The 11,990-nt window shown below is 50.1% G+C and overlaps 1 protein-coding gene across 3 annotated transcripts in view; it reads right to left on the reverse strand.

Moving 5' to 3' along the window:
- Positions 1-11,990, reverse strand: part of Rab11fip3 (RAB11 family interacting protein 3) — an 84,109-nt gene that overhangs the window by 14,856 nt on the left and 57,263 nt on the right. For 2 of the 3 annotated variants that reach the window (XM_021221449.2, XM_021221448.2), the window contains 3 exons: positions 10,566-10,715; positions 5,698-5,733; positions 395-488 (listed from right to left, as the gene is read on the reverse strand). In XM_021221449.2, coding sequence (XP_021077108.1) covers positions 395-488; positions 5,698-5,733; positions 10,566-10,715 — 280 coding nt within the window. Of the gene's footprint in view, positions 1-394; positions 489-5,697; positions 5,734-8,886; positions 9,022-10,565; positions 10,716-11,990 lie in introns of all 3 variants that reach the window. The other variant, XM_021221447.2, reaches the window with a different exon arrangement.

Below are 11,990 nucleotides of genomic sequence, written 5' to 3' on the forward strand. Positions count from 1 at the left end.
TGGTCTACAAAGTGAGTTCCAGGACAGCCAGAGCTACACAGAGAAACCCTGTCTCGAAAAACCAAAAAAAAAAAAAAAAAAAAAAAGAAGACATGATAAAATAGTATGGCTCCTGTTTAGTTCTACTCATGGCTTGCTCTGCTCAAATCCTATGAAATGTCCCTTTTATAACATAAGCATTTGAAGGGACCAGGGCTGAACAAAGGATCTAATTAGCTAGATGACACCACTGCTGAGCTGTCCCCACAATACTCAAGTGTGAAAAAGAGACCAGGTGCTGCCAAGCACCACCCACTATCTACCAGAGCCCACGGGACAGGCAGGCCCTCAGCCCCGTCACCTTCTGGTCTTACTGCCTTTCCCCTCTGCCCAGCCCACAGCATGCAGCACCTACCTTGTCTGCAATGTCCTCCTCTGGGCACTCCACAGGCTCTGGGGGAGGGTCCTCCAGGGCCTCCATAGTCAGAGTCCCCGACTGGTGCAGATACCTACAGAAAAGAACCAACAGCAGAGGGAAGAGTGGGAAAATACAAACCACAGGTTCTTCACACAAGAGCACTTCCAAGTCCCTCTGAAAGGAAGAGGCCAGCATCACACGGCCTCACTCCTCCTGGGGGGCAGTGTTCTCCTGATCAAAGCACCACTAAGGAGTGTCCCTGGGCCAGAAGCCTTTACCAAGAAGCCGGGAACCAAGAGTGCCTTCTGGAGCCTGGGTCCTCCCTGCACCCTTTGGAGCCTGACAGCACGTCTCTCCCTGTCAGCTGAGGGCACCAACAGGGAACTTTGGACCAGAGTGCAATAAAGCACATCATCCCTCACCAAGGTATGAAACAGGATCGTGTCCACGAGAGAGAGGACCGCGTCCACGAGAGGGCTGTACCCACGAGAGGACTATCAGGTACTCATTCAGGCGCTGCCTCCTGTCCAGTACACTTCCATGTATGGAATGTCTGTTGCTGATGGCGACACTGGGCTTTTCACCTTCACTTACAGTCTGCCTTCCTGCTTCAGTCCCACTCTGCAAGCACTACAGACATTTTGTTGTTTCTGTTCTGAGACGCATCTTGCCTTGCAGATGTTGGCTGGTTAGTTTGGAACTCAACATGTAGACCAAAATTGGCCTCAAATTCAGAGCTCCACCTGCCTCTGCTGGGATTAAAGGGCTGTACCATCATACCTTCTTGACACTGGGTTTCTAGTGTGTTCTCTGTGGTACTGACAGTTAAGGGTCCCAAGGGTGCTATGAACCCCACGAGTCACTCAGATTATATTGTGGGTCACAGGTCGACCTAGGTCCAGTTGAACTAACTAGATAAGAACCAGGTACACAATCCTCTAGGGCACCAGTGCCAGTGGACAAGGATGCTGACCGGGGGGCCAGGTCCAGACAGCAGCCCCACAGTCTCGTGTAACAGCAAGGACCACTCTCGGCACTCTCAGCAGGGGCCACGCCTCAGGTGCAGATGCCTGGACAGGGATGCCTCAGATGGACACTTGCTCATGGTTCAGACTACCCTGTTTAGCTGGTAAGGCTAATTAGCAGCAGCTCGCACACCCTTCGGGGCTTATATAGAAGCAGCAGCAAAGCTGTGTGCTGAGTTTGTCCCCCACACGTGGGGCCAGGCCCTAAGGCTGACAGCCTGACACTCACATATGTGTGAGTGACCCCAATAAAGCATTCAAGCTTACTGAGCCTTGTCTTATGAAATAGGGGACAATCTGCAAGCAAGTCAGGGTCTCAGTGAGGTTTCAACACCGGCATTTTATAGACAGCTTGGGGAAGGAGTCGGCAGAGTGAGGATTCGGCTGTGGCCGCTTGGCCTTATCAGTGAATGAGGCTGTTTCCTTCCTCACTGACTGAGCTTGGACATCCCACCTCCCCCGCCCCCCTCACGAATGTTTTACCAGGAAAGGAAGCTAGCTAGCTCTGTGCTCTGAAATTATAAACCATGCAGCACACTGGGAGAATCGCTTACTTCTACAGTCTGCTCTGTGTATCCTCAGATCCTCAAAGGGGTGCTGACCAACAGTATGTTCTCAGTCAGCCACTACTTGGAAATAGGACCTTGCCCTCAATCTGATGTCACACCCAGGACAGGAAACTGTCCACCTAGACCCCAGAGGACACTCTGGGCAAGGGCCAAGGCCTGTCTCAGGATGGGGAACATGCTGCCCCTCAGGACCCAGCATGTGGCCCTCTCACTGCCCCTCAGGACCCAGCATGTGGCCCTCTCTCTGCCCCTCAGGACCCAGCATGTGGCCCTCTCACTGCCCCTCAGGACCCAGCATGTGGCCCTCTCTCTGCCACTGAGCTTGTTTGGCATAGGGAGTGTGGCTTATTCAATCCCCAGCAAGAAGAGGGGCTCTGCTGGGTGGTGGTGGCAGTGCACGTCTTTAATCCCAGCACTTGGGAGGCAGAGACAGGCGAATTTCTGAGTTCGAGGCCAGCCTGGTCTACAGAGTGAGTTCCAGGACAGCCAGGACTATAGAGAAACCCTGTCTCAAACAAAACAAAACAAAACAAAACAAAACAAAAAAAAAAAAAAAAAAAAAGAAGAGGGGCTCTTCCTTCACCAACTCCACTCAAGAATCCCCAAGAGACAGGACTGTGGCCACCAAGAGAAACATGAGGTTCTGGGACCCTCAAAGACCCACAGGAGGTAGAAATAAGCCTCTGCTGTAAGTCCCACTGGGCCAACTCTAAATCAGATGCCTCAAGGAGAGGCCCAGTCCGTTTCCATAGATGGGGCAGGGAGGGAACAGCTTCGCGGACACAGACAGGTCCAAGAGCCACAGCTGGGCACTGCAAACACCCATCTTAACCTCAACACACAAAGGGCTGGCCATTCTACTGTGTGAACTACAAGTCAGCCGTTCTGTGTTTCCCGAGGATCCTAGGGAAGAGTTAAGGGCACAGTGACTTATAATATCTGCGTCTATGCTTTGGCGTCCTGCAGGTACACTGCAGGAAGTATTTCTTATTCGTGAATTAACTATGAACGTGAAAGCTGAGTTTTGTTGTAACAAATACATCTGACAAGAAAACTAAATTCTGAGTCTATTTCAAAGGATCAGACTTCACTGCCCAACCTTCTCAGGCCACGTGAGTCCTCTGACTCTGATTTTCTCTGCCCAGCCTTCTCAGGCCATGTGAGTCCTCTGACTCTGTGATTTTCTTTAGACACAGTGCCGGGCAGCTGCCCTGGCCCTGTTAGCAACTCAGCAGGGAAGCTGAGCTCACATGGCAGTCCTCCAGGCTCTGTTTCTCAGGACGAGGCCAGCAGGGTGGCCAAGCCACTCCTTGCCGATCTGTAAGTACAGCTGAATGGCCATGGCATTACTACAGTGTAGTCCCTTCCTGAAGAGGTGACAACCAGAGGAGGTCAAGTGTAGATACTGCTTGTTTCTTCCAGACCCCAAGCTGCCAGGAGGCCACTGCTCCAGGATGAGGATTCACAGCAAGACAGCTGCACTAGAGATGCTAGTAGCCAGCGCAGCATCTGGGTCAGTCGCCTCAGCTTTGCTATGCTTCTCATGATTAATGAGAAAGAGGCCTTGCAACAAGTCTCATCAAATTTATCATCTTTTGTTTCCTTTCCTTTTTCTTTGTTTTGAACGGTTTAGGGAATGAACCAAGGCCCATACATGTTAGGCATGCACTTTATCACTGAGCTGTATTCCCAGAATTTTTGTAAAATTTTGAAATAGCAGCTAAGTTGAATCTCCTGCCTCAACCTCCCAAGTAGTTGTGATTATAGGTCTGTAGCTAACCAAACAAGCTAAAATTATGATCTTCTGAAGACAAGACAACATTTTAAAAGCTTCCAGAGAAGCCAGGCGTGGTGGTGCACGCCTTTAATCCCAGCACTTGGGAGGCAGAGGCAGGTGGATTTCTGAGTTCCAGGCCAGCCTGGTCTACAGAGTGAGTTCCAGGTCAGCCAGGGCTATACAGAGAAACCCTGTCTCGAAAAACAAAAAACAAAAAACAAAACAAAAAAACAAACAAACAAACAAAGCTTCCAGAGAGAGAAAAACCATAAAGAAACAAGTTGATAGACTTAGTAGCAACTCTAGTACCAAAGGCTGTGACCAATGACTCCAGAAAAATCTAAGGAAAACCATAACCTTAACCCAAATCAGCCAAAGGACACTCCCACTCAAGGTCTCAGTTTCACCTCCAGGCCCCTCCCAGCTCAGGAAGTCACAGGAAGATATGCAAAACAAAAAGACAAGGCTGGGGCAAGGAGCTGTGTGACTTCAATCTCTGAAACAAATTCACAAGGTGGAGGGAGGATCCTAGTGGTGAAAGCAGGAGATATCCTGTACAAACAGGAGGGCGTACTCTCTCATGACCCCACGAGAAGGCCGGCCAGTGGAGACTGGAGAGACTCAGAACCCACGAGAAGGCTGGCCAGTGGAGACCCATGACCCCACGAGAAGGCTGGCCAGTGGAGACCGGAGAGATTCAGAACCCACGAGAAGGCTGGCCAGTGGAGACCAGAGAGACTCAGAACCCACGAGAAGGCTGGCCAGTGGAGACCAGAGAGACTCAGAACCCACGAGAAGGCTGGCCAGTGGAGACCAGAGAGACTCAGAACCCNACTCAGAACCCACGAGAAGGCTGGCCAGTGGAGACCAGAGAGACTCAGAACCCACGAGAAGGCTGGCCAGTGGAGACCAGAGAGACTCAGAACCCGACAGCAGAGCAGCACAGTGGTGACCACGGACTCAGTGGTGACTTGTCTCAGAAGGAAACACAGTACTGCCTGAGCCTGGCCTTAAGAAGGGTGTCAGACTAGCCGAGCGTGGTGGCGCACGCCTTTAATCCCAGCACTCGGGAGGCAGAGGCAGGCAGATCTCTGAGTTTGAGGCCAGCCTGGTCTACAGAGTGAGTTCCAGGATAGCCAGGGCTACACAGAGAAACTCTGTCTCGAAGAAAAAAAAAAGAAGAAGAAGAAGGGTGTCAGAGCCTTAGCCCCTGAACAAGGACCACAGTGAGGACTGTCCAGGAGCCAGCTATCAGGCAGAAGCACAACTCGCCTTCCATGGCAGGAAGATGACAGCAGCCAAACTCCAAAGACAAGAGCTGGCCTTTAAGACTAGCAAGAGCTAGTTACAAGGTGGTGGCGCACATCTTTAATCAGAGCACTCGGGAGGCAGAGGCAGGTGGATCTCTTGAGCTGCAGGCCAGCCTGGTCTACAGAGTGAGTTCCAAGACAGCCAGGGCTACACAGAGAAACCCTGTCCCCCAAAGCAAACAAGACGAAACAAAACAACAACAAAAAACTCACACAAAACACCAAAACAACCCCCTCCCCCAAAAGACAAAAACCAAGACTCTAGCAAGACCTTTTCCTCCCCCTCTCCCTCCATGAGAGCTTCTGGGCTGGCAAGAGGCAGTTCTAAGAGGCTGACTCCGACCGCAGACACAGGGAGACTGCTGCCCACTCCAGCCCTTACAGGGTGTGTGTAAGGGCAAGGAAACAGGAGAAGCTGCTATGAGCAGCCCTAGAAATCTGTCCCACAACCACTCCCCTCATTGCTTTCCATCCCAAACCATGAAATATGACTTGAAAGTTTGATTAAAAAAAACCCAAACCACACCTGGAAGAGAGTATTTTCTAAAATGTTGTTCAGAATCTATGACTACAAGTATATTTCACAAGATTTTCAGCAAATGATCGAGGCTCTGCTTACCTTGCCACCTTCCTGCTGGAGAGCCGCTTGGCTGGGCTATGCAAAAACCAAACAAACAGGAAAATAGTGTCAGGGAACAGACCGAAGGACGGGAGGAAACAGGAAGCTTGGGCGGGGGGGGGGGGATGAATCGCAGGGCACAGGCATGCAGCCCCTTGCCCCCAGCAAGCCGCATGCACACAATGCCCACTCTGCACAGCAGAGGACATGCACAGCGCCTCTGTAAAGGGCACAGCCTGAGCCCTCAACAGAAACCAAGCCCAGTGCTAAAACCCGCCAGCGGACTGCACCTAGCTCTACGCCACTGGCCACCGTCATGTCCCCAAGTGCTTCTGAAGCCACTATCCCAATGGACTGCTATCACACAGGCCCTCCTGTGGCAGGACAGTGTGTAATCATTTTGACCTGGGTCCTGAGACTTCACACTGCAAATATCTGTAGGATGGGGATTTAGAGACCCTTCCTGGAGCCACCTCAGGGCAGCAACACCTACGGCAGCAAGAACAGGCTGGACACGCCTCTTTTGACTCTGAGCCAGTCAGAGCATGGCCTCCCTTCTGAAGCTGTGGGCATGTGTTCAGGCAGAACCACCTGTTTCAGCTCACAGCTTCCTCTTCTTCTTTCAAGGGCCAGGCAGGCAATCTACCTGGAGCGGTGCGTGGTGCACAAGTCATCCCTTTATCACTTCAGCTGGGTTCAGAATCATCCTTTGTGGCGGCTCTGGGACATACACTGCTGGGATCCATTTTCATTTGTGATGCTCCACTGTGCCACTAGAAGGCACTGGAGAGACATGGCGCCTACAGACGACTGAGCTGTGCCATTTGGACAGGGCTGCAGAGTGCTGAAGGAAGGGTGGTAGCAGGATTTGGAGCTCTTGGGTGCTGTTTGCTATTCCTGCTCTCAGAATTCTTGTCAATGCATGGGTGGGCACCTGTGCATCCACTCTCACAGCGTAGTCCCTGAGCAGCTACTGTTTGGCTCCCTCTCCTGACTGGACTCCTGACTAGCACTGTACAAATGTGCTGATGTCTTACAATAACGGACACTCCTTGAACAATTAGAACAGATTGCTCTGTGAAACTATCAGCCTCTGGACCAGCAAATCCCGCAACAGATTACAATTTTCAAAATAACTCTGAGTAAATCAGACGGCTTGATTTCTATCAAATGGATCGTCTTGACTGATGCTTCCAGGTACCTAAAGAACACAGCAGCTACAAGAGCGCTGCGCGGCCCTCCCTGTTCTATGGTGAGGTCATGAAGCTTATCCTGAGGCAATCCATGATGGCCAGGAGGCACGACTCAGCTCTTTTGCTAGTATTCAGGTTCTAGTATCAGCTGTGTCCTAACTAACAGTAAAGTCTCTCTATACCTACAGAGCATTTACCTGGGAGAGGTCCCACTGGTCATGCTGAGTCACATACTAGTCTGACACAGCCCCAGGAGGCCTAACTGGCATGATCACCATCATCTTCCAGGCAGTTTTTCAGCACTGGAAACGTCTGCAGTGACTGAGACAACAGACCGATCTTCCATTACAACATATCTGTAACTCAAACCCACTCACTCATCAATAGTAGGATGGTTCACCAGCAGGAAGAACACAGCTGACTCCTTCCTAGCACTGAACGCATGGCAGGGGAAAGCCTATGTGCCCTATACTGGGAACTGGAAGGGTTTCTGGAATCACCAGAGACCAATTTTTATGTTCTAAGTCTTGCCAAAACATGCCTTCAAAGACTACTACTGGATTTGTGACCAGGACCCCACCAGGCTCCCTCTGATCCTTCCCGACTGGCCTTATCCTACTTGGCTGGGTATTGGCTAAAGGCCTCTAGCTTTGTGATGCTGCGCAGAACACAGGAAAAAAAGCTAACATGTCATGGGTACCACGATGGGTTAAGGTACAGGGTCTGGAACAGGACAGAGGTATAGATCCAGTCCTGCAATGGCGGGGCAGACAAGGGGCAGCTGCTCATACACCTCCAAGTGTGCTCCACTCCTGAGATGCTCTGCCTTCCTGCAGTAACAGTGCTGCCCGACAGGAGCCTGTGTGGCCACTCACCACCTAAGTCTAGCAGAAGATGCTATTGGTAGCATCACATATGGCCCTTCTCTTCTCCAGACCCTTCTCCTAAAAGTCCCCCAGCCAAGGGTGTGTCCCTCTTCACACTGAGCTAATGGCATCTGGCAAATGTTGAGGTGAACAAAGAACCCAAAGATGTTTCCTCTGAGAATGTGAAGTTGCAAAGAGCCAGCAAGGGGAACTTGGCTGGAATGCTGGTTCTGCTGGGCCTGGTCACAGAGGCAGTGGGACAAAGGGCAGAGATAAGAAATGTACAGGAGGGGGCTGGTGAGATGGCTCAGTGGGTAAGAGCACCCAACTGCTCTTCCGAAGGTCCAGAGTTCAAATCCCAGCAACCACATGGTGGCTCATAACCATCCATAACAAGATCTGACTCCCTCTTCTGGAGTGTCTGAAGATAGCTACAGTGTACTTACATATAATAAATAAATCTTAAAAAAAAAAAAAAAAAAAAGAAAAAAAGAAATGCACAGGAGACCAGGCAGAGGAGCAGCAGGCACGAGGTGTAAGGAAGCAATGCTAAGTCCCTCTGAATTCAACCCACCCTACAGAACTTGAGGCCCCCAGAGCACAGGTGAGCAAGACTAAATTAACATTCCAGGAAACAAACTACTTATGAATTTTGTTCTGCCTTTTCAAGACAGGATTTCTCTGTGTAGCTCTGGCTGTCCTGGAACTCGATCTACAGACTAGGCTGGCCTCAAACTCAGAAATCTGACTGCCTCTGCTGGATTAAAAGTGTGTGCTGCCACCTCCCAGCAACAAATTTGATTTCAAAAACCCATCTTTCAATTCCCCAGCTCTGGTTCCTGTGACTCATCTTTGTAAACTGCTGGAGTATCCTCTTTCACGTGTTAAGACTGTCTTCTTCAACAAGGACAGCAGTCAGCAAGGTAGCCACGTACATAAAGGAGATGGGACATAGGCAGCAAGCCAGATCAAGGCATGCAGGGACAGCCGGGCCGCAGGAGAGTCCCAATGTTAGAGTGCCTTGCTAGAAGAGGTGACCCGAGCAGGAGCACTACGGACAGCACCCAGGAGTGGGGAGCACTGCAGTGGGAGTCTCCGTCAGCACAGGTAACACTAGGTCCTCACATTACCTATTCATCTCAAGATCGGTCAGGCGGGCAGACAGATCCTCAAGGCGGTTGATCTGTTTGTGGCACTGGCTACAGTAAAACTCAAAGGCCTCGTCAGTGAGGACGTCGCACAGCTTTGAGGCAAGAGGGTTGGAGCTAGAAAGACAGAGGGCCAGCCAGGAGAGAGGAGGCCCAGTTAGATTATCTTTGCCAGGCACAAGGGAAGAGGTGTTAAATGCACAGGTCAGAAGCAGAGGAAGAGAGTGGACTGTCCAAGGCGCTGGCTGTGCTGCTGGGACGACCATGAGCCCTGCCTTACATCACCCTGGGGAGCCTGGACACATGCCCCCTGTTGGGCAGTGAGAGCTATAACACAGAACCCCACTTAATAGGAAGATAATGTATCCTTATCCCCTGTGGAAGTCACGTGAAAGTGACATCAAAGTGTGCCTCCAGGGGAGTTTATTTGCTGGGTTTTTGTTATTTTGAGATGATATTACTGTCTCAAACAAACAAACAAACAAACAAACGGTGCATTGGTAGGCTCATGCTTTTCAGATCTGTGCTAACGTGGGATTTTGTCAACCTTGTGGGGATGCTGGGACTCAACTCCCATGATTCCAGTTCAACAAGCTCTTAGTGCACTATCATGATGCATCTGTTCTGGTCAACCTCATCCCTAGGGTAGGACCCACAGGCCATGGAAAGCTAATCTGGAAGTTCAATTTAAAGAATAATAGAAAGGAATATATAAAATGTAGTGTGGAAATTACAATTTAGATTGAAAACACCAGGCTGGAGATGGGGCAAACTTCACAAACAGGAGAGACTGACACATGGATGCACAAATACCAAATTCTGGAATAAGTCCGCGACTTCAACTCAAAGTCCCTAGGACTCCTCGCAAGAGGGCTGAGTGCCCAGGATGCACTCAGAGATCCCACGTCATAGCCAGTACACCTTTGAGGTGGTGTATGAGCAGGAGGCGACCCCACGCCACAGCCAGCACACCTTTGAGGTGGTGTATGAGCAGGAGGTGACCCCACGCCACAGCCAGCACACCTTTGAGGTGGTGTATGAGCAGGAGGCCCAGGTGGGGTGTACAGATAACCCTCCTAGCACTGGTCCCACATGTCTGTGCTGTCATGGTAACTGAGCTAAAGTAGACACAAAAGCATCACAAAATCCAGGAACATGAAAGCAAACAGGAGATGTTGGCAATATGGAAGAGCTGTCCAGCCAGGCCCAGGCTCCACTGAGAGGCAGTGGTTTCCTTAGATGGAATGCTCCAGAGGGACTACCTGGGTCTTCAGATAAGCCAGGCAGGGTCTAGTGAGCACACAAGTCAATGTCGTGAGGCACAACTTAAAGAGAGTGAGCATCTTCATCTTGTCTACTAGATATCATAGCCTGGTTTACTTAAAACTTAGAACTTTTCAGAAAACCTGGCCAATATTAGTTCCTAAGAGAGCCTGGCTTATGATTCTACAGTGTCCCTCAAAACCAGCCACAGGCCATAGAGTAATCAGTGACAGACAGACAAGAGGGCCTCAGCTAGACTTCACTCTGAGACTGGCTCAGAACTTCTCTGTGGTTTTAGCTATATGGACAAGCTTCCTGACCAGCACAGGCCCAACAGAGGGGTCTCCCCAACACTAGATATAGAGAGGGAGTAGACCATGAACAGTGCAAGGTGTCACCTGGGCGTGAGAAAAGCAGGGTCTTCGCAGTCCAGCTCCCCATTACAGAGGGTCTCCGGGGACAGCTCTGCCTCACTGCCCTCACCAAAATCTTCAAAATGTTCCTCACTGCCAATCACCATGACGACAGCTTGGCTGTGGGGGCGGGATCTACAAAAGACAGAAGCAATTCTAAGTTACAGCCACAGGCACCCAGGCACCTGATGGGATGCATACTATTCGACAAGGCACAGGCCTGAGCTCCATCACTGCAGGAGCCACACTGCTAAAACAGAACAGAAGCAGAGACAGGTGAGATCCATTCCCAAGAAGTGAGCTGCTACTCAAGCATCACTTCACAGCGGGGTAAGGGAGATAATAAGGCGGCAGGTCATGCTAAGGGCTGTCAGGAGAGTCAGCCTTTTGGCGCAGACCACAGTACTCCAAAAGGGCTGTGGCTTTCAGTTTGACACCCATGGAACTCACACACATGGCCAGTCTTAGCAGCTGGACGTCAGTAAAAGGGTAGGATCACCTGCTGTCCTTCTTGCCTGTGTATTCCCTTCCTGGATTGACTAAGGTCTAAAGAAATAGAACAGCTTGCACTGGGTGATGGTGGTGCAAATCTTTAATACCAGCACTTGGGAGGCAAAGGCAGGTAGATCTCTGTGAGTTCAAGGCTGGCCTAGTCTAGAGAGCGAGTTCCAGGGCTACGCCAAGATATCTTGTCTTGAAAAACAAAACAAACAAAAAATATGAAACAAAAAATTTAACAGATAAATAAGTCCTTCAGTAACTTTTTTTTTTTGGTAGTACTGGGGCAAGAACCTAGGGCTTGTACACACTAGCAGTCAACCTTTTAAAGTGTATGTTATTATTATTGTTGTTTTGAGACAGAGTCTCACTATGTAGCTCTTGGGTGGCCTGCAACTCAAGATATAACCCAGGCTTGCCTCAAACTCACAAAGATCTACATGCCTCTACACCCTCAGTGCTGGAATTAAACATGTACACCACCATACCTGTCAACGGTTAAGTTTTAAATGATATTTTAATTTATTATTTATTATGTCCGTATGTGATCGATGTAGAGTCACAAAGATATGTGAACATTACGTCCTCCAGCTCTGACCTGAAGACCGTGGTAATGGACCAGGCATGGTGGCACATTCCTTTAATCCCAGTATTTGGGAGGCAAAGGCAAGCAGATCTCGGTGAGTCCAAAGCCAGTCTACACAGTGAATTTCATGACAGCCTGAGACACATAGTGAGGCCCTGTTTAAAAAAAATTACTTGCTGGCGTGGTGGCTCACGCCTTTAATCCCAGCACTTGAGAGGCAGAGGCAGAGGCAGACAGATTTCTGAGTTCGAGGCCAGCCTGGTCTACAAAGTGAGTTCCAGGACAGCCAGGGCTACACAGAGAAACCCTGTCTCGAAAAACAAAAA

The sequence above is a fragment of the Mus pahari genome, chromosome 21 (genome assembly GCF_900095145.1).
Source record: "Mus pahari chromosome 21, PAHARI_EIJ_v1.1, whole genome shotgun sequence".
Taxonomy (NCBI): domain Eukaryota; kingdom Metazoa; phylum Chordata; class Mammalia; order Rodentia; family Muridae; genus Mus; species Mus pahari.